The sequence below is a fragment of the Mauremys reevesii genome, linkage group 5 (assembly GCF_016161935.1).
Source record: "Mauremys reevesii isolate NIE-2019 linkage group 5, ASM1616193v1, whole genome shotgun sequence".
NCBI classification, from domain to species: Eukaryota; Metazoa; Chordata; order Testudines; family Geoemydidae; genus Mauremys; species Mauremys reevesii.
This window is the reverse complement of record NC_052627.1, coordinates 32,693,711-32,715,136: the sequence shown is the minus strand read 5'-3', so window position 1 is coordinate 32,715,136 and position 21,426 is coordinate 32,693,711. Positions and strand designations below refer to the sequence as shown.

The 21,426-nt window shown below is 38.2% G+C and overlaps 1 protein-coding gene across 6 annotated transcripts in view; it reads right to left on the bottom strand.

The window, feature by feature from the left end:
- Window positions 1–270: 270 nt before the first annotated feature.
- The window catches only part of PPA2 (inorganic pyrophosphatase 2), a 49,993-nt gene continuing 28,837 nt past the window's right edge, over window positions 271–21,426 (bottom strand). For 5 of the 6 annotated variants that reach the window (XM_039540751.1, XM_039540753.1, XM_039540756.1 and 2 more), the window contains 5 exons: window positions 13,184–13,311; window positions 11,146–11,231; window positions 8,019–8,088; window positions 1,577–1,616; window positions 271–462 (listed from right to left, as the gene is read on the bottom strand). In XM_039540751.1, the coding sequence (XP_039396685.1) occupies window positions 434–462; window positions 1,577–1,616; window positions 8,019–8,088; window positions 11,146–11,231; window positions 13,184–13,311 (353 nt within the window). In that variant the 3' untranslated portion in view covers window positions 271–433. Of the gene's footprint in view, window positions 463–1,576; window positions 1,617–8,018; window positions 8,089–9,664; window positions 9,713–10,952; window positions 11,026–11,145; window positions 11,232–13,183; window positions 13,312–21,426 lie in introns of those variants that run through there. The other variant, XM_039540752.1, reaches the window with a different exon arrangement.

Below are 21,426 nucleotides of genomic sequence, written 5' to 3'. Positions count from 1 at the left end.
ACGTCCCTACACCCTTGTGACCCCTGGTTGCCAGAGCAGCCCCTTGAGGGCCATGAACAGCTGGCTTATGTTAGAGCAGTTTGAGGGCTCTAACATAACATACAGTTCAGCCGTATACCAGACCATCCCAAATCAAACTCTACATCTGTAGGATGTAAATGTGTACTGAAGCCACCTTTGTCTCTCACAGGTTGGATGGATAGAAGGAACCACAGAGTTTTCAAGATTAGAAACAAACAAAACTCCACACAAAGAAACACGCAGAAAGGAAACAATTTAATAATATCAGTTTATTTACATGATAGAGGGTTTCTGCTACTTGAAAAGTTGTTCCAACAGGAACCCAGCAATTAGGAACCAAGCCTGTCTTCAAAACTCAGGAAAAAAGGGATGATTTAAGATTTGATGATGTGACTTCAGAACATTCCGATGATCACTTGTTAAGAAAGTGCCACACATCAACTAAAACAAAAATACACGTCAAGAATGGTATTAATTCTACATGGATAACCAGATGCAAACACTTGGAAATGCAGTAGTCTACACTTCCAGCTTCTTTTGTACCCTCCCTTCCCAAACACATACAGTTCCTTGAAGCATATCACCAATCCATGAAAAGAGTGCCCCCAAAGTAAACGTTTTATTTTGCGATACAACTTTGTTGAAACTTACATCCTGCAACAGTGTACAGCCCTGATGTATTCACACATCAAAGATGAGGCAGACTGTGACCAGTTCTGTGTCAGAGGCTTGAGATGGAATATTTTAGTAAATAAATGCTATTTATTGGCATACCATATAAGGGCAAAAGGAATGCAACTTGCTTTCCCATGAAATTGATTACACAGATGTTATTTTGTGAAGAATTTGGAACTAGACTCAAGATTTTAAGCTCCTTGTTGTCTTTCCCTTCCCTTTCCAATTTGTAGTAGTGCATGTTCCTCTCTCATATAGGGCTTTTGGCATAAAAAAGTCAACAGCCTTTTTTTTTTTTTTTAAATAAACCAAGCACATTGAACAAACTTAGTTCAGAGTCCTATACTTCAACTAAAACTATCATTTTTGTTAACTTGAAAACCAGTTCCACAAGAATGGGGAAAGTCAATTTTGCTTTAATTAACACTGAAAATGTAAGTTTGGCTTAGTTTTGTTGGATAGTTTGTTTTGTTTCATTTTTAAAGTTACCACAAGGAAGAAACAAAAGCAAGCAAAGCAACATTTCTTAAAAGGATAAATATGGCCTTCCATAATTTCTGAAACAGAAAAATATTAGTATGACTGCTCATCTAATTCTGACATGGGCTAGACTACAATACCCTTATCGACACCGAGTAGCTATTAGTACCTTATGCCACTTGCCTAGTAGTCCCTTTGACTTTAGTAGAACTACTCATTGTCTAAGGTACTATTCAAGAGAAGTGAGGGAAGTATAATCTGGCCCTATATAAGCATTTTTATCAGTTCTCATGCCTAGTATGTTTAGTTCACAAAAGCTTTTTCAACTGATCTGTCTTTTTTTTCCCCAGCAAATGAAACAAAAATACATGTTGCCATTTGGAGTAAAAATAAACTGTACCTTCTGCAGAAACAGAATCTCCACTCGCAGGAGGTGGTGCCTACAGAAAAAAACCACAATATTAGTAACACTCCATATGTAGAGTGTCCAAACTCTAGGTTATTTTATTGTGAAAGTCAACAGATGATAGCACAAAAGAAACATACCACTGGCACCGTAAGACAATACTTCTCCCTCTCACACCTCCATTTTTCTTACTACCTGTATAAGTATTTGTCTCACTCAAATGCAGGCACAGACCTACCAGTAGCAGATGAATACCTGTTTAGAATAATACTCTTGTAGGATAAAGAGGATTTTTTGATTTGCAAACAGCAAAAATGAAAACATCTTTGCAGCAATGTTACTATATGATTAAGTTTCTTAGTAAATTTACAATTACATCTTTCTAAAACTGTGGGGTTTGGTTTTTTTTTGCGGGGGGGGAACAATCCTATAACAGGGGAGTCAAACTCATTCTGTAGCAGGGATACATTCTATATTTAACTGTGGTCCATGGGGCTTTGTATAACTTTAAAGCTACATATATCCCACAGCCCACACTGAATCTCCCATTTACGTTGGTTCCACAAAGATCAATGCTAGGAAATATAGCTTAGTGCAACTAAACTTGGTTGTTAATTTTATTTGTCTACCTATTGTCACATCTAGCAGCACTCAGTGAGAAAATATTTTCACATTTAGGATCAGTATTATTTCTGTCCTTAGTCTCACTTCCTTTCCCATCCTCCTATTTCTCTCCTCTCTTCTATTTCCGACTCTCTGAAATTCCTTCTCTCCAGCAAATCTCAGTTCCATGTGGGCTTCACTCCCATCCCATCTGCTAAACTCATCAGCAATTAAATACTTAACACTGACATTTAAAGTATCAGCATCTGGCTGTAGAGTTAACGCCCCATGAGATTAATAGGGAAGGGGAAGGGAGTTCACCACTCTTAGGGCTCTTACCTGGGTTTTAGCCATAACCCTCCTACTGTCCACACGCAACATCATCAACATTACAGAAAATATACTAGGTTGTTATTTTGTTTGGTTGGGTTTTTTAAGTTCTCAGAGGAAGACTGCCCCTCTTCCTCTCTCTTTTAAAAGATACTTGTGCCTGGAAAGTATTCCTACCAAAGTACTTTTATCAGATCCCCCTCCCAGCAAAGCTCTTCTATCACATTTTCTTTTCAGTTTTATAAGGGAAGAATAATGTGATAAGTCTGAGAAAAACTGTTCTGCAAGCTATTTATAGTTCATCTTGGAGCTTTTCCAACTTTATAAAAACATTTTAAGCAGCTTCCTTGTAGACTGAGTGAGCAAGCGGTTCTTGGGATTAATGTTAAACAAAGGCTTGGCTGCCCAGGTCAGTTTTATAGATGGCAACACTTGCTGTAAAGTAAATGGTACATTTTAACATTGACATATCCAGCGACATGTTCTGGTGTTCCAGCATCTAATTTTCAGTGTGCACCAACACTGGTGCTGAGAAAGAGACAGCGCCAGGTATCAGGAAACACCAGAGACTTTCACCATCTACAGACAGTTATAAACTCTGGTGTATGTCTGGCTACAGAATGCCAGGGTAATTTTGGGTATTTCAAACGTCCAGTACCTACTGCTGTCAGACACAGACTACCTCTTCTGATCTCTCTGATTGTACCAATTTTACTCGGGGGTAACTCCATCAACCGCAGTGGAACGCTCCTGACTTTCACTAATGTCAGAGCACAGTTAGGCCAACTGTCCTGAAACTCAGCTGGGAGACAAGAGTAAAGTGAGACAAGGAGGAAAGATCAACAACATAAAACACACTTAAGCGACAGAGAATGCAGAAATACACAAAGTGGTCAACGCTGGATACTTAAAAGGAAGGCAGAAACCATCCAAAAGTGCACCCATTAGGGTAACAGAGCAGAAATTAATTCCCAATACTGACAAGTCATTTGCGTCTCAAATATAACGCTTGTCAAATCATAAAGGCCCAGATGCCAACACCCTAAATCAGTTTAAGTCAACAGGTCTACCCATGGAGTAAGGTGTCACCCAACAACAACAAGGGTATCAGAAACTGGCCCAGCCATAACTATATATGCAGAAGCAGTGCAATAAAGACTTCTTTATCATTTGTTTTTTTACTTTGTTCTTAGGCATGGAAATTCTAGGCATTCTACTCTCCGTAAAAATACATGAGTTATAGCAACAGAGTATTATGCCTTTTATTTTTGCAGTTAATATATCTCATGAAAATAAAAGGTATATACCACTCATTCAATACAAAAATCTTCTCTCTAAAATGGGTTAGAAACAAGCATGGCAGCTGTTCCAAAGAGTGCAGGTGACTCTGGAATATGGAACTATGTTTCCAATTATAGTTGTAAGTCAACATTTCACTATAGCTTTGATTTCTCTTGTTCCTATCCTAATGGAAGGAAGTAAAAGAAACCACAGAAAACATTTTTTTTAAAAATTTCCAGGTACATGTGAAAACCTCACAGCCATTAAGATTTTGCTGTTGATCTCTGTATACTGTCAGTTCAGCTTGCAAGAGCTGAATGTCTGACAACTGAATCTGGCAATGCAAGACTGTGGAAAAGACACCTGTTTAAAATTTAATATCTAGAATTTGACGTTCTGCTCTCAAGAGAACATTAAAGGCTGTACTGTTTCCACTTCAAGTTACTTTTGATTGGAAATTACATACATTAAAAATACCAATTAAAACATATTGTGTATTTTACTCAAGGATAAATATGTTTAGGTAGTCCAATTACTCTTGACAAACAAACGAGGACTGTCGATTAAATCGCAATTAACTCACGTTATTAACTAAAAAAAGAATTGTGATTAAAAAAATTAATCACGACTAATTGCAGTTTTAATCGCATTGTTAAACAACACCAATTTAAATTTATTAAATATTTTGGATGTTTTTCTACATTTTCATATTTATTGTATTCTGTGTTGTAATTGAAATATTTGTATTGCAAATATTTGCACTGTAAAAATGATAAAAGAAATAGTATTTTTCAATTCACCTCATACAAGTACTACAGCGCAATCTTTGTCATGAAAGTGCAACTTACAAATGGAGATTTTTTTTGTTACATAACTGCGCTCAAACAAAACAATGTAAACTTCAAGTCCACTCAGTCCTACTTCTTGTTCAGCCAATCGCTAAGACAAACAAGTTTGTTTACATTTACAGGAGATAATGCTGCCCTCTTCTTATTTACAATGTCACCAGAAAGTGGGAACAGGCATTTGCATGGCACTTTTATAGCTGGCATTGCAAGGTATTTATGTGCCAGATATGCTAAACATTCGTATGCCCCTTCATATTTTGGCCACCATTCCAGAGGACATGCTTCCATGCTGATGATGCTCATTAAAAAATGCATTAATTAAATTTGTGATAGAACTCCTTGGGGGAGAATTGTTTTACCCACATTCTGCCATATATTTCATGTTATAGAAGTCTCAGATGATGACGCAGCACATGTTCATTTTAAGAATACTTTCACTGCAGATGTGACAAAACGCAAAGAAGGTACCAATGTGAGATTTCTAAGGATAGCTTCAGTACTTGACCCAAGGTTTAAGAATCTGAAGTGCCTTCCAAAATCTGAGAGAAAAAGTGTGGAGCATGCTTTTAGAAATCTTAAAAGAGCAACACTCGGATGCGGAAACTACAGAACCCAAACCACCAAAACAGAAAATCAGCCTTGTGCTGGTGGCATCTGACTCAGATAATGAAAATGAACATGCATTGGTAAGCACTGCTTTGGATTATTATCAAGCAGAACCCATCATCAGCATGGATTCATGTCCTTTGGAATGGTGGCTGAAGCATGAAGGGACATATGAATCTTTAGCGCATCTGGCACATAAATATCTTGCAACGCCAGCTACAATAATGCCATGCAAACGCCTGTTCTCACTTTCAGGTGACATTATAAACAAGAAGCGGGCAGCATTATCTCCTGCAAAAATAAACAAACTTGGGACTTACAGGATCTAATATTTTACACAGTTTTATTTTTGAATGCAGGTTTTTTTTTTACATAATTCTACATTTGTAAGTTCAACTTTCATAATAAAAAGATTGCACTACAGTACTTGTATGAGGTGAATTGAAAAATACTATTTCTTTTGTTTTTTAAGTGCGAATACTTGTAATAAAAAATAAATATAAAGTGAGCACTGTACACTTTGTATTCTGTGTTGTAATTGAAATCAATATATTTGAAAATGTAGACATCAAAAATATTTAAATAAATGGTATTCTATAATTGTTTAATCACGTGATTAATCATGATTAATTTTTTTAATCACTTGATAGCCCGAAAAAATTAAAAAAAAGAAAAATCTGTAAAAGCAACAGAAGCAGGGGAGGGTCATGGATGATTGGTGTTTAGTAAAATACTACAAAGAAACAGTGAAACCATTCAAGGAAAAGAAAGTGAGGAATGGGAGCAAGAAGAAAAAAAAGTTTAAAACACTGGTGGCTACTATAAGACAATACCATGGAACACCAATTCAAATGAGATTTAAAATTTTTGATTTTGCAAACACTGCAGTAGAAATATTTCCACTGGAATTTTTGTTTTAAAAAAACATACAAACAGCTGTTTTAAAACAAACAAATTGACTTGGAATGTTTCAAATGCAAACAGTGCGGCATAGAGGACTTGAAACTGACAATTATTTCATTGATTTTCATTGTCCAAGCGGATGGTATGTCTGAACTTGAATATTTAGTTGTGTTTTAATACGTGTTTATGAAAAATTACTGTAAATTCTAGCACAGACAAAACACAAATGTTTGCTGATAGTTGCGTTTAATCGGATAAATGTGACTAGGAATGAATATGTGAGTACTGAAACAAACATTTCTTTATTTCTACACTAAAATTTTACAACTGTGTTAATTAACATGTTAAAAAACGTGCCTAAAAATTCATGTGTAGACATACTTTGAGACAAATGCAGAAAGAAACTGAACAGAATCAACACTGAAAAGTTTGATTTTGAAATTTCTTTCAGTTTAACCAGCTTTGTTGTGAGTAACAAAGACTTAGTAGCTTAAAATACAACATTTTAAAGAAGACAGTAACCCTTTTACAGTAATGTTATTTAAGACTTTAAATGCACAGAAATGGGAAATTCAATTCTAAGCTTCCCCTAGATAGAAGGTATAATTGACACCTTACTATATTTAATCTTCTGGCAACACTTTTTAAGGGAGTTCACTTTTAACTGCTTATTGCAGATACAATGTCATAAGCACCCATCACAGGGAAATTTATTAGTCCTCAACTAGCTAAAATAAACAGGAGTATTTGACTCACTATCCCAATACATAAAAGGTCCTGGACTTTGCATCACTGATATATTACTGGTGTAAGCTACTGAAGATTTTAGCCTGTATCTTACAAGTAAACAATGAAAAAGTGAGGCAACTAGGAAAGAAGCCTCCAAATATGTATATGTTCTGTATGTCTGGGTTTTGAAAGAAAAAACATTAGTTTTTTTTCAGAGCTCGGTTTTAAGAGGCCTGAGGTCTCAGTTGACACTTACATATGCACAATTGCTATAGCTGTGCGCACAAATCAAGCAATTGAGAGAGTTTGACTTAAGGCTAGTTAGTTGCCTACATAGCCACATCCAAGTGCAAAACACCTGATATGCTCATGGGAATGGCCAAAGCAAATACATGTGAGAAATGTTTAGGGTTTTTTTTTTGGTTAAATCAGGCACTTTACATAGTCCTTTTTTTTTTTTTTCCTTTAGTTGTGGTCTCCAAAATATAACATTTACATGGAATAACTCCTCCTCCAAAGACATTTGCACATGTAAGTATCAAACCTGCAGGACATTTTTCTAGTTTAAACAGAGAACCCGTGTATTTGAATTTTACATTAGTTTGTATTTGAATTTTACATTAATTTGCAGAACAAGGCACTATTCTTTAACAAGCAGTTAGAAAAACATTTCCCCCTTCCTTGTACAGCGATGCATTTAATTATGCAAGTAGGCAAACAAAGGATCCCCTTAGTGATTAGAGAGTACAGTCAGCTAGTCAATGAGTTTTAGCACTGGGTGGTAACTCATGGCAACAGGGCAGACAGAGAAGACAGCAGGCTAGATACACATAGTCAATCTTGCTATTTAGCATCAGAAGAAATAGCACCATAGAAAATCAGCAAAACGGTAATGAACCTGCCAGAAAACACAATTACTATACGGCAGCAAAAAAGGTTTATATTACAATGGTTATATGTCCCCCATAATCTGTGTATTCTACATTTTATTTTTTAAACCTCACATCTTTGTTTAATACAAGGACCCACTTTTGTTTACCTATTTTATTTCAGTGCTGGATTTTTGGATCTTTTGCTAGCATTAGTAACAATTTTTAAAAATAAAAAAAGTTTTATTAAAAGCGTTTTGCCCTTACTGATTGCACAATTAACCTGGCTTCCTCTTCACCGCAACAAAAGGGGCTGTCATGCACCAAAACATTCGTACTGAAAAATAAAAATTAATAAGATAGTTAACAATCAAAAAAATGGAACAGAATAAAACCTACCTATGATAAACAGCCTCTGCTAAGAGCCTAAATGTTTATGTCTACCAAGAAATGAGTCAGTCAAAAATGAAGCAACAATAACCAGCATTTCATACATTTAATATTTTACATTTATATAGTGCCTTTCATCCTTAAAAGGATCCCAAAGTTCTCTATAAAAATGGACACAATGGCATGGAGACAACCCTTGGGTAAGGGATCCAATTAATTGACTTCACAGCACACTGGTGGCAAAGGAGAAATTTTGATCAAAGACCTGGGGATAACCTCTGCTCTTTCAAAAAGCATCCAAGATCTTTAATGCTCATGGAGAGCAGACGGAAACATGGATCCAAATCCTCTGCTAATGTAAATGGCTAAAGTTGCACTGAAGTTAGTGCAGCTGCATCCATTAGACTGAATTTGGACTTTGATTTGTAAGGTCTCATCTAAATTATCCGATAGGCTAAACTACACAGTATTCGATTCCTCAAAGCAGGGCTGGGATTTATTTATAAATTATACTAATATGTAGCCTAAGTACTTTGGAATCAAAAAATATGAAGCTCAATATTACCAAGTTATCCAACTATTAACAGAGTACGGTGAGAACACCACATTTTTCCAGGAAACATATAGGAGGACTATAATGAATCAGAATTTGCATTACACATTTGATTTATGTCAGGCATCTATAGTATTGAGAGAGAACCCAGAAGAACATTCACCCCCTGAAGGTACTGTGCTGACAAACCATTGCAAACCAGCTCAGCAAGCTTGATAATAGGCCATTTAAATGTGTATCAAGCCAAAACCTGGTATTTTATGGCAGTTAAACCTTCAAGAGTACTAACTACTTAAAAAAAAAATCTTAACATTTAAAAGAATTTATGTCAGAACTTTTAAAAATGTATATATATACACACAGTTACATATCAATATAAACACATCAAATTACTAGCAATACTGGGCCCCATTCATCAAAGCACTGCTTAAAATCACAGTGATACCAATGCTTAACTTTAACTACATGCTTAAACACTTTGCTGAATTGGAGCCATATACACACTTCCCAGATTCCAATGAATCTTTGCATGCCATGGTTTACATCATAACCATTCCCTCTGTAGGGTCAGAAGGGTTGGGTGAAGGCCATGCAATATCCCAGCAAACAGCTAAAAATGTCATTACTCCTATGTTTGATTGTATTCTAAGGGTGCCTGCACATTGATTGGGTGCCCATTACTTTAGCTCAATGAACAACACCATAGTTATGTTAATATGCACAAATACACCCTGCTACCTTCTGAGATTTCACTGAATTTTCTTAGAGAGTTCATGGAAAAACTGCAAATAGTTCCAGTTGCAATGTAAGCCATTGGATACACCTAGAGACTCAACCAAATATAACAGCAATAAACCTTTTTGGTTTTGTTTTTCGTTTTTACCAATTTACATTACATTTAAACAAAGGATGTTAAACAAAACTAACATTAAGGATGGTATCACTCAACAGCGATCACATCTTGCCAACAAAGATGATTCAGTGACTAGCTTCTAAGGCAGGGGTGGCCAATCTGAGCCTGAGAAGGAGCCAGAATTTACCAATGTGCATTGCCAAAGAGTCACAGTAATACGTCAGCAACCCCCCCATCAGCTCCCCCACTCCGCTCCCAGGACCTCCCACCCATCAGCGCCTCCCCATCCCTCCCGATCAACTGTTTTGTGGCATGCAGGAAGCTCTGAGGGAGAGGGGGAGGAGTGAGGGCATGGCAGGCTCAGGGGAGGGGGCGGGAAGGGATGGAGTGGGGGCAGGGCCTGTGGCAGAGCCAGGGGTTGAGCAGTGAGCACCCCCCAGGACATTGGAAAGTTGGCGCCTGTAGCTCCAGCCCCTATACAAAGAGCCGCATATTAACTTCTGAAGAGCTGCATGTGGCTCCGAGCCATAGGCTGGCCACCCCTTTTCTAAAGCAAACCCATCCAGTTCAATAAGAAGGCTGGCTAGGAGAATTGGGGTCAATTTCTGGCTCTGCCACAGACTTGCAGAGTGACTTTGGGCAAATCACTTAATCTCAATATGCCTCAGATACCCCATCTATAAAACAGAGAACAATACACTTGTCCTCCAACTCTTTGACTGTGTGCTATTTAGACTGTTAAGCTCTTTGGGACAGGGACTGTCTCTCTCACTACGTGTTTGTGCAGTATCCAGCACATTGGGGCCCCAATCTCAGCTGAGGAATCCAAATAACAACAACAGTATGGAATAAATGATAGGCAGAGGATTCATTAGGGCTTTGTATGGAATATGGCGGCTCTCAGGAAAATCCCAAACAGCATTATGGGGGACAGGGAAATTCATAGTTGAGGACTAACTTGACAACTTAATTCCTTTGTTGTATTTAAATACTGCAGGAATTTTAGAAGAGAAGCTGATCATAAATTCATGTGCAGTGATACACAGTGGGGTGGTAAGGACAAAATGACAGCAATAACTCTGCTTTTCCTTAGGTTAGGTTAGGTTACTATCTTTAACAGTTTAAAGAATTCATAAATTTCATTTGACATTGTAACTGTATAACGTCCCCATAATAAATGGCTAACATAATCCTAACCTTCTTTCTCTAGTTTAAAGTGAATACTTTCAATTAAGTAATTCCTAAATATTAACAAGCTACACTTGGCTATATTATCAAATTATATAACAGGACATGTTCAAAGAAATTAAAAGTTATCAGTATTGTGCAAAAAACAGCAGATTACAAAGCAACTGGTTTTTGAGCTGTTACTAAAGTTTACTTATAAATAATCTGCAGGACTCACATGATCAAAATTTGGAGTAATTTCCAGTAAACCCTGTGTAGTTACCATGCAAGAGCAATTATCTATCAGGATGCTGTAAAAACAGAAATGTTACTGCCACCTCAAAGCAAAAAATGTAAGTGGTTCATACACAGTTGCTGCACTGATAGAATGAATACAATACAAATAGGAATAGCTTTGAATGGACACTTACCATTTTATAGCACCTGCGTCAGCCTTTTTATGAAGCAAAGCTTTCCAGTATTCATGGGTGGATTTAATAATTTCAACAGCAAAATCCTAGTTTATATCAAGAAAAATTTTTGAGATATAAAAAGCTATTAACTAAATTCCAAAGAATTAATTTATTAAAAATGCAATTTCACATGGTATATTTTCCAAAACTTTTAATAAGGCTTCACAGGAGGCTCCCTATAATCACACATTTCTAAGGTGAGAAACAGACCTCACTATCCACCACGTACATTGGCATCACATTGAGGATACTTTTTGGTTGGTGGCCAGACACAATAAGGAGGATTCATGAAAAAAGACATCAGTGTATATGTACAGGAATAAATCATCAGACAGGATTTTACATGTGTAACTACAGATGTAGTAACATTATATGATGCATTATTATTTGAGAAACAACATATGATCCTTATTAAAGATTGTATTATAACGCATACACACAAGGGTTAAAGTTAATGTTGCACACAGAGCAATATATTGGCATTTCCTGATTTGACTGCTCAACCATCCAACCTTAGTGTTACATTAAAATGGTATATTAATTGCCTAGTTTTGTTTGGTGAGAATTTGTTTTGTGCTGTTGTTGTTAAAAAAGGAAAAACAGAGAGGAAATTAAAAAGCTCCAAGAAGTTTTTTAAGTTCTGGGCATCACAGCTCTATGGGCTAACACACACTTGCAGACAGAGCGTGCACATTTCATAATTGGACTAGGTGGCTAGACACCACCGAGATGTTGCCACCCTTCACCAGTGCCACTGGAACGTTTCGGGGAAAAGTTACTCTTTTACATCCTGGGTCTCTAGAAACAAATGAAGCACGTCCAAGTTGGTCGGGGGTAAGGTATTTAGTGCAAACTCTGACCCAAAATTCCAGCAGTTTTGGCTGCTGCTTTCTTCAAGCCTCACTGAATATGCTTTGCAAAGTATAGACAGTGGAGGAGCTGGCAATAGAGCTCAGGTTGTCTGGCCTTGCAACACAGGGTATTTTCCACCAGGCTAATGATTCATTTGAGGGAGAAGAGTAATAAGAGAATCTTTACACCCAGGCAACACAGGAAAGTTTGTTTGGGTTGGTTAGGAGGCATTTTATAGCTTAGACAGTTTATAGCCAATTTGTGAACGGGCATCATTTCACTGGAACCCATTTATAATGCTTAGGAAAAAAATCCCTCTACAGATTGTACATAATGTGTGATTTTCAAAATATTTTGAAAAACTCAAATCAACCCAATTTCACCTGGAAAAGGTGAGCACTACAGAGAGCACACTCTCTACACGGAGCATTATTTCCCATGTCCACTGCACTTCCAATCAGCAGCTATTTTAGCCACAGGTTGTCAAAAACTCATGAGAATTTTTCTTAAGACGGGAAAAGATCTTTAGTCTTGAAGACAAAAACTGCTGAAACATTTTTACTCAAAATTACCAAAAAAATTCACCCCTGAGCAAAGACCAAGCATGGAAAAGTCTGCACCCTACCGTACTGCTTCTTTTAAAAGATACAGTCTTGCAAAACTGTCATGAAGATTTGCCAGTCTATGCACAAAATCTATTCCCCATTACTTTCCTATGATGACAAAGATATTGGGGGAAAAAAACCAGCCCTGATCCTGCAAACACTATATGCCTGTGTGTAAATCTCTACAGGAGGGGGACCTAATATTTTACCCACTTATTCAAAAACCATTATTTCCTTGAGATACGTTTAATTTTGAAAGTTTAATTATCTACACAGACAAAAATACAGCTATTCAAAATTCTCTATATGGATTAAGGTTTTCATCTTACAAACACATGAATATAAGCCAAATAAAATTCTGATGTTTCATAATATATTCCTACCCGCTCCATACTGCATTTAAAGAATGCTGACATAGCTTTATTCTATTACGATGGACCAACCACTTCCTTCCAAGCAATTCCAAAAAATCTAGGATATATCATTCCAAAAACCACATATGCCAGCAAGATGCATCTTTAAATCCATATCATCTTCACCTTGTCTTTAAACTCTCCATTAAAAGCAAACTGATTTTCCGGTTTGTCATCTGGGACCTTATATAATCGGAACCATTCAGCTGTAGCCTCAAGATAACCCGGTTTGTGTTTCTTGACATCATCAATATCTGTAGGTATATATATTAAAAAAAAAATCACCTTTTTACTCACAGTTTTGGTAACATCAATTTTTAGAAGTCTTGTAAAATATTTGCAAGCAATTTGATTTCAGTGAATTCTTTCAAAGTCATCAGGGAATTTCAGTTTCTTCCTCAGTTGCCCATGGTTGATATTTTATTTCACCACCACACTAAAACAGATAAGCTAGTCACTTCCTGGTCTTCATTAATTAAGACCCAAAGGGCCAATGAATAAAATGACCATCTTTATAGCAGGTGGGGAAGAAAATTCCATATTTATAGGCTTTCATCTCACTAGGTACCTCATATGAGACTTGGGTTACTTTATACATTTTATTTCCCAGCAACTGTGCCAATGCGTCTTTTTGATAATGGAAAAATAACTGGCAAAAACAAGTTTAGCTCATGGATTTTAAACTAGCACCTGAAAACAAAGTATAAACTTGGTATAGCAAAGGAAAACCGACAATGTATATTAAAAACACACCTGACGGCATATATTACGTCTGAGTTTGGCCCATTAGATAGAGAAAAGGTAAATGCTACTAGCATTAAGTACTCTAATACCTACTTACAAATTCTGGTTGCTATTGTGAAATTGGATTAGGAAAAATTTCTGTAACATGAGTGCCTGTATGTATACGGACCCATCACTGCTGATCAGTCCTGAAGCAGGTACAAATCAGACAAGGACAATGGGAAATACTTAGCAGACCTGAGCAAGATCTCTATGTAAGCTTGAAAGCTCAAATCTCTCTCACCAGTTGAAGTTGGTCCAATAAAAGATATTACCTCACTCCCCTTCTCTCTCTAACGTTAACAATGGTGCTTAGACCTCACAAAAGTTATACTAAAGACAGCTGCATCCATTAAAAAACCAGTTTTAGTTTAACTCCTCGAAGGAGAGGTGTGAGGTCAGAGCAGGGAAAGTTACCTGAAAGATAGAACAAAGGAAGTCAGATGGGTTTATAGCAAGCCAGACAAGAAGCAGCCGCTTGGGCAGGAGAGGACAAGGTCACACAGCATGTGGTGGCCTCATGTGGCAGAAGGGCCCTTCCTGCTTTCTTGAGTCCTAATGACCCCCAAGGACTCTGAACAACCCAGCTAGGTCCAACTGGTCAAATTACGAAGCATGAATATAAACACCACAACCATGTAGGGACAAAATTAGAAGGCCAAGGCACAAACCAAGATTAAACTAGCTAGAGGTATAAAAGGTAACAAGAAAACATTCCACAAATACATTTAAAACAAGAGGAAGATCAAGGACGCGGCAGGCCCATTGCTCAATGAGAGGGGAAAGATAACAACAGAAAATGTGGAAATGGTAGAAGTGCTAAATGACTTTTTTGTTTCAGTATCCACCAGAAAGGTTAGTAGTGATTGGACGTCTAACACAGTGAATGCCAGTGAAAATGAGGTAGGATCTGAGGCTAATAGGGAAAGAACAAGTCAAAAAAGTACTTAGACAAGTTAGATGTCTTCAAGTTGCCAGGCAAGAGAAAGATTTCCTGGGGAAATATCTGAGCCATTAGTGATTATCTTCAAAAACTCATGGAAGATGGGAAACATTCCAGAGGACAGGAAGAGGGCAAACATAGTGCCAATCTATAAAAAGAGAAATAAGGACAACTTGGGGAATTACAGGCACCATTGAATTTCATGGCCCATGACCTTCAGTAAAGGCATCTGGGCTAGCTTGGCTTCTCCTCATTTCCACTTTCTCTAATAGGCTCCAGAAGCAGTTGGAACAAAAAAGGAACATTAGCACCATGTGCTTTTTTTAATTATGTTTTTCTTCTTAATTTGGGGGAAGTGTTACAACGTAAGTCCTCTTGTTGTGAAGCCAGCACTCAGCCAGACAGGAAACGGGGAAAAAGAGAGCCTCATCACTCGACAGCAACCCACCCCAGTCACTTAAGAGACATCATGGACAAGCTGGAAAGACAGCTTGTTCAGTCCACTAAACACTAAGAGCTTCCACACAGGACTTGGGAGCTGGATGTAAAGTCGGGAGAGGGCAGGGAAAGGAGGAGGCATTCCCAGGGTTCTGATAAGGGAGCAGAAAAATAGGAAGAAAGGATAGCAGATGAAGTGATTTAATACACTACTCTCTAGAAGCTGGGTTTCACATCTGTATTAGAATAAAACAAACAGGAGGCGGTTGATTTCTGCCTTCCCCGCATCACAGTCATTAGATGCCATACTCTGGTACTGGATATATACACGTGGTCTCCATTGAAACTATGTATTCAGGCTGAAGTCAAAGGGAACTAAACATGTATAGAATAGCAAATGTATTGCCCAATATAATTTGGTCCTATTTATCTATATTGTCAATCTTTGCTCAGAAGAGGCTCAGGATGTGAATGCGAGGAGCCTTGCAGGTCATACAGTATTAACGTGATTAACACAGGTATGGGGGTGTGATTTCTGCATATTGCCGGTATGCATTTTCCAGTTCACCCACGAAAGCTCATGCTGCAAAACGTCTGTTAGTCTATAAGGTGCCACAGGATTCTTTGCTGCTTCTACAGAACCAGACTAACACAGCTACCCCTCTGATACTATTTTCCCGTTCCACTTTCATAAGGATCAAAGTCAACCCCAGGGTTAAAAAAAGCAGATGAAAAAAAGTTAGCTGTTATTACAGTGAGTGTAAGCAGCTTGGTTTGAATAAGGAAAATCTCTAGAGGCTGGCACGAATGATTACGGCTTGCTTTTTGTCAAAGGAAAGAGCCAATGAAAATGTGGCTCCCAAGTCTATCGGGCCTTACAAAAGGAAGCGATAAAAACATTTGTACAAAACTACCATTTTTAGTACAACAGATGCTGTTTCTTGCAAGCAAAGCTAAAACAACATGCTTGCAACAAGCTTTCTAAACAAGGTCTGTGGGAAGAGAAGACATATGTTTTTAATAACATCTTATAAACATTTACAGGAAGCAGCAGCTACATTCCATATAAAGGCATTTGTTGTATTTTCTGCAGCAAGGGGGGGAAAAAAGCCCCAGTACAGACAATTAATTTCTTTATGTTGAATGCTTACACAAATTCCCAACAAAAGCTTTCATGGGCCTCTTCTGCTGTTCTGCATATAAATATACCCATGCATACAGAAAGGGAATATACACAGTACATGATACCAAGTAGTGCAATATTCAGCGACTGACCACATAACTCAAAACTAACTTAAAGCCACCACATATGGTCATCATCTATAATGAATAAAAACAATCCAAGACACTGCCCATTGCTATGTATTATGTTTATAAACAGCAGAGACTATTTCATTTGGGGAGAGGAGAAGGGTGCTGATATTGTACGGTAACTATACAATAAGTTATTAATATACCAACATTGATAGAAATTATTTACAGATATGTATATATACAGGCATCATTCTAATGACCCACAGAATAAAACCAGCTGGCCAAGATTTCCAAAAATGACTAGTGGTTTTGGGTTCCCTGGTTTTTATGTGCCGACCTTGAGACACCTTTAAGGGGCCTGGATTTTAGAGGGGAAGTGCTCAATACTTTCTGAGAGCAACTGTAAGACACCTCAAACCCAGCACCCCAAATCACTAGTCACTTTTAAAACACTTGGCCAATATGAATCTCATTTTAGGCCTTTGTAATTGGGGCTAAACATAATCATGCCCAAATCTTTCTCTGAGTTTGCAGGAAACGTAAATTGGTCCTGATCTGTATTTGAACTTCAATACATAAATTAAATCCCACTATGAGACAAGTGGTCAAAAAAAATTTCAAGAATTTGACTCGCTTCTTGGCCAAGATATTACACAAAGCTCAGGCCTGCTTTAGAGATTCAAGAGTGGGGAAAACAAATTTTAGATCCACACCCAGACCCACTTCCTTGTTTTTAAATTGCTCCACTGAGTCCAGCAATGGTTATCTGGCTAGCAGCTGCCTGGGCAGAAAACGGCGCTCAGGTATGTAAAGGGCAGAGTTAAACCAAAGCTGATTGTATTAAAACTGGTTCTTCCCTTGCACCAATGAAAATTTCCAGGTTAAACTTTTTAATTTACACACACACATGCGCACACTTAAGAAGCCAGTGTCTGAACTGCAGCTCAATTTGAAACAGGGCTTGTCCCCACCCCTTCCAATATTAAAAGTTGTAATTTTATAACCCCAACATAATACATAAGGCTCAGCCCTTTGAAACTGTGTCTCCTTAATCCCCAATGAAGTCAATGAGAGTTGATGCCAAGCACCTCTCAAACCCCAGATCGTGTCATTCAGGTATTGCACATACAAATTACAGCTTTTTCACTGCTCTACATGACAGCGTTCTAGGCAGAGTTTCCAGTTTAAGCAGTACTTATTAATAAATGCCTCCAGAATTGAAGGCCTATATATTGGGAGGATTCTGTATAAACCATGGGAAATGCTCTGCTTTAAATAGTGTTTTGGAAATCAATTGCAGTTCTGAGAATGATCAAAAACCCAGAATGGGGAAATATGATGTACCTGGTGCATATTTAAAGCAGTAAGAAAAAATTAATATACAACACAAGCCCAGGACAGGATTTTCAATCATTTATGACTTTACTGTCCCGAATTATTTTTTCCAGGTTTACCAGAACTAATCATCACCAGAAACGATGCACATGCCTACTTTGAAATTTTAACACAAAGTGGCCTGAGTCACCCAAGCAAAAAAAAAAATAATTAAACACTTTTCACAAACATTAGCATAACAGAAAAGACTGAACAGATGTTGTTCAGACTTCTGAAGGGGACAAAGGAGACAGGAAAGGTCTTTGCTGGGCAGAGACCAAGCACAAGAACTCTACACCCAATCAGAAATATTAAGTGAATAATAGAAAGTAACCAGTGCCAATTGCATAATTCAATGATATCAGCTTGTCAGTTATTAGAAGAGGTTTCTGAGTTTTATCCACAGCTACCGTCCATCTGAATAAAAAAAAAAAGTCTCATGGGGAGGAAGGAAAAACAAGTATGAAGGGACATATTGTACTGCACATTCCACCAGATTTGTTTATTTTCAAAACGAAGAGGGATTCCTGTTAACCACTGCAAGCAACAGTTATGTTTTGTGGAACCAGATGGGGGACATCCTCTCCCCTCCAAACCTTGGATTATTCAGACAATCTCTGAAGTGACCATTTCTTATATTTAAGAAACGTTTTCCGCTTCACCCTCCGATTGTTAGATGGACGCTTCTCAGGGTATGTCACCACAGCAACCAGACACCCGCAACTGGCCCTTGCCAGCCAACTCAGGCTCCTGGGCTCGGGCTGCAAGGCTGTTTCTGTTGTAGCCCAAGCTCTGGGACCCTCCCACCTTGCAGGGTCGCAATGGACCAGGCTCCAGCCCGAGCCCAGAAGCCTACACAGCAATGCAACAGCCCCAGAGCCCAAGCCCTGTGAGCCGGAGTCGGCTGGTATGGGCCAGACACAGGTGTCTGGTTGCTGTGTTGACATACACTCAGAGTTGTGTATTTCCCATCTGTCAAGCTGCCCTGCAGTGGCTTAAGAGTGAGAGACCCAACCTCAGGGCAGACTGTCAGGAACCAGGGCATAAACCCCCAACTGGTTGTGAGTTCTATACTTAAATTTCACCAACCAAATCATCAAGTGTGAACCCTCAAACACTATAACAATCTTAACATGGAGTCACAGACATTCCTCTTGAGTACTCTCTGTCTTGCCACCAGGTTAGCCTACCTTTGTGACAGATGGGCCCTTACCCCAAGGATCACAGCAATATTCAGTATGAGAGGGGTAGCCGTGTTAGTCTGGATCCATAAAAAGCAACAAAGAGTCCTGTGGCACCTTTATGCCTGACAAAGTGGGTATTCACCCACGAAAGGTCATGCTCCAATACGTCTGTTAGTCTATAAGGTGCCACAGGACTCCCTGTAGCAATATTCAGGTTACTCTCAGTCCCAAAAGACCAGGCACTTAGCCAGGTCAATTGCACACTGGATCTTACACCAAAGGCAGTTTATTAAAAGACTGACTACAAGCTATCTAAAAATTTATTTATATGGGACAAGGAAACGAGAGAGTTATTTAGAAGGTCAAAACAGGTAAACATATATACACACACGAATTCCAATCTTAAGTTTCAAAATGTGATAGAAGTTTGTATAATAAACAAGCACTATCTGTCCTTTATAGCTAATCCAGGCTAAGCACTGGGGATCTTTTGCTTATGCCTAGTAATCCTTGCCCCCCACAGTCCAAGCAGCATAAAGATACATTTCCTCTTTGTTAAGGATTTTATTCCCCCCACCCTTCTGCTCTGAGCTTCAAACTCAGATGATGGGAGCAATTCACTTGCAAGACTCATCTTCATGGGGAATAAACAAAGAAATATTTTGTTCTCTTTAATGTTCCACTGTAGTCTGTCTGGTGTCAATGGCCTTCCTTGTCAGGCAGGACACAACAGCTTCTGTTGGAGATTAGCACTTTATACTAGTTAATGCCTCTCTTCTGTCGGGTGATTTAAACATAGAGGCTTACAATGTGAATGCTCAAATATTACCTTACAACATCAGACACAGATGTTGTAAGTGAGATTACAACCCACAAGCATTCAATTAAGTCTAAACACTCAACACATTATTATAATTCTAATACCTATTTTAACAATCCGTACACAGAGGTGAGCCAGACTCATTTCAACTCTGTATTTATCAGTAGTCAACTGAGGCAGGGGGACCCTGGCATGAGCTGACACCTGGTTGGCCAGAGTCACATTATCAGACAATTATGCTTGCTAGATTAGGTTCCTTCTTCTAGATAAGAAAAAATGGATGCATGAGATTAAACTTGAGGCTTTAAGAAATACAACTAGAAAACCATGGCTATTCATGCAAATATATTCTCAAATGAAAAATTGTGTGTGTGCGCACACGTCACATGCCACAGTTCATATTTTTTGTTTTTTAAAAAAAGAGATAAATAGTCTATTTCCAAATAAATTGGAGTTCTGTCACCAAAGCACCCAATCCTTTAGGGCAAGAATGTTGCTCAATAAAACAAAATCAGATTTAAGACAGCACTAGTGCACTAAGTGTTAAACAGTGGCTTCGTTTTTTTTCCATATTTTACTTTTCTCATACTAAACTATTTCTTAATCAGTTTAAGTTATACTCAAAAAAAAGTATAAGATTAAAAAAGAAAAAATGTCTAACAATATATCACTAATTGCTTGTCAAGATCACTTAGCCAGCCACCAAGTGGTTCTTATTTATTACAAAATGTATATCGATACCCACTGAACATTATGGAACGTTGTAAACTTGGGTGCAAACATTGAGGGCAACTCCACAGATCTTAGTTCCTGTGAGAAGGAGGTGGGGAAGAAGACAGAAAGATGCTCTCAGATAACTGAATCTCAAATCAATTAGCCCTTCTTACCAGATGTGCCTTTCCATTTACAAGCAACTACACTGTAGCTAGCTGAAGCTTCAGAGTCATTTCTAAGGGCTGTCAGATGTTCTGATCATGGGGGCAAGGCCCATGGCAAAAAGCAAGGTGTCTCAGCCTCCAAACCAAAAGTAGATGGAAAGAGGCTCTGTGCGCTACAGCCGTCACCTGAAAATCCAGGGCTAGTGATGAATCCAAGATGGCCATGTGACAATGAACCATACCAGCAAGCCCCTTAGACAGAAGGCATACTAACATCACCTATCCATTCACGTAGATGCTTCCTTATGCCATTAGCATCAGTTCTCTCTCATCCTGGTTTTGATGAAAAAAGAGTCATAGATCTGAGTGTCATCTTCGCACTGATGAAGCCGCAGGCTGAGACATCTCACTGCTTCCCTAAACTAAGCTTCTGGATCTCTGTAACAAACACACACTACAAGAAGGCAAAAACACTCTGCTGCAATTGATCTGCCTCAGTGATTTTACCAGCCTAAGAGCTTCCTTATCCCTTCATCACAGGTAATCTGTCATGGTGACCTGTGGAAACAATGAAAAGGGGAGGGCCATCTAGGTAGCAGCCCACTGATGCAGATAACAACTTGCCTTAATATTGCATTCAGCCACCAGGAAAATGGTTCAATGGCTGAGCAGCATAATTCCTCAGACATTTGGAA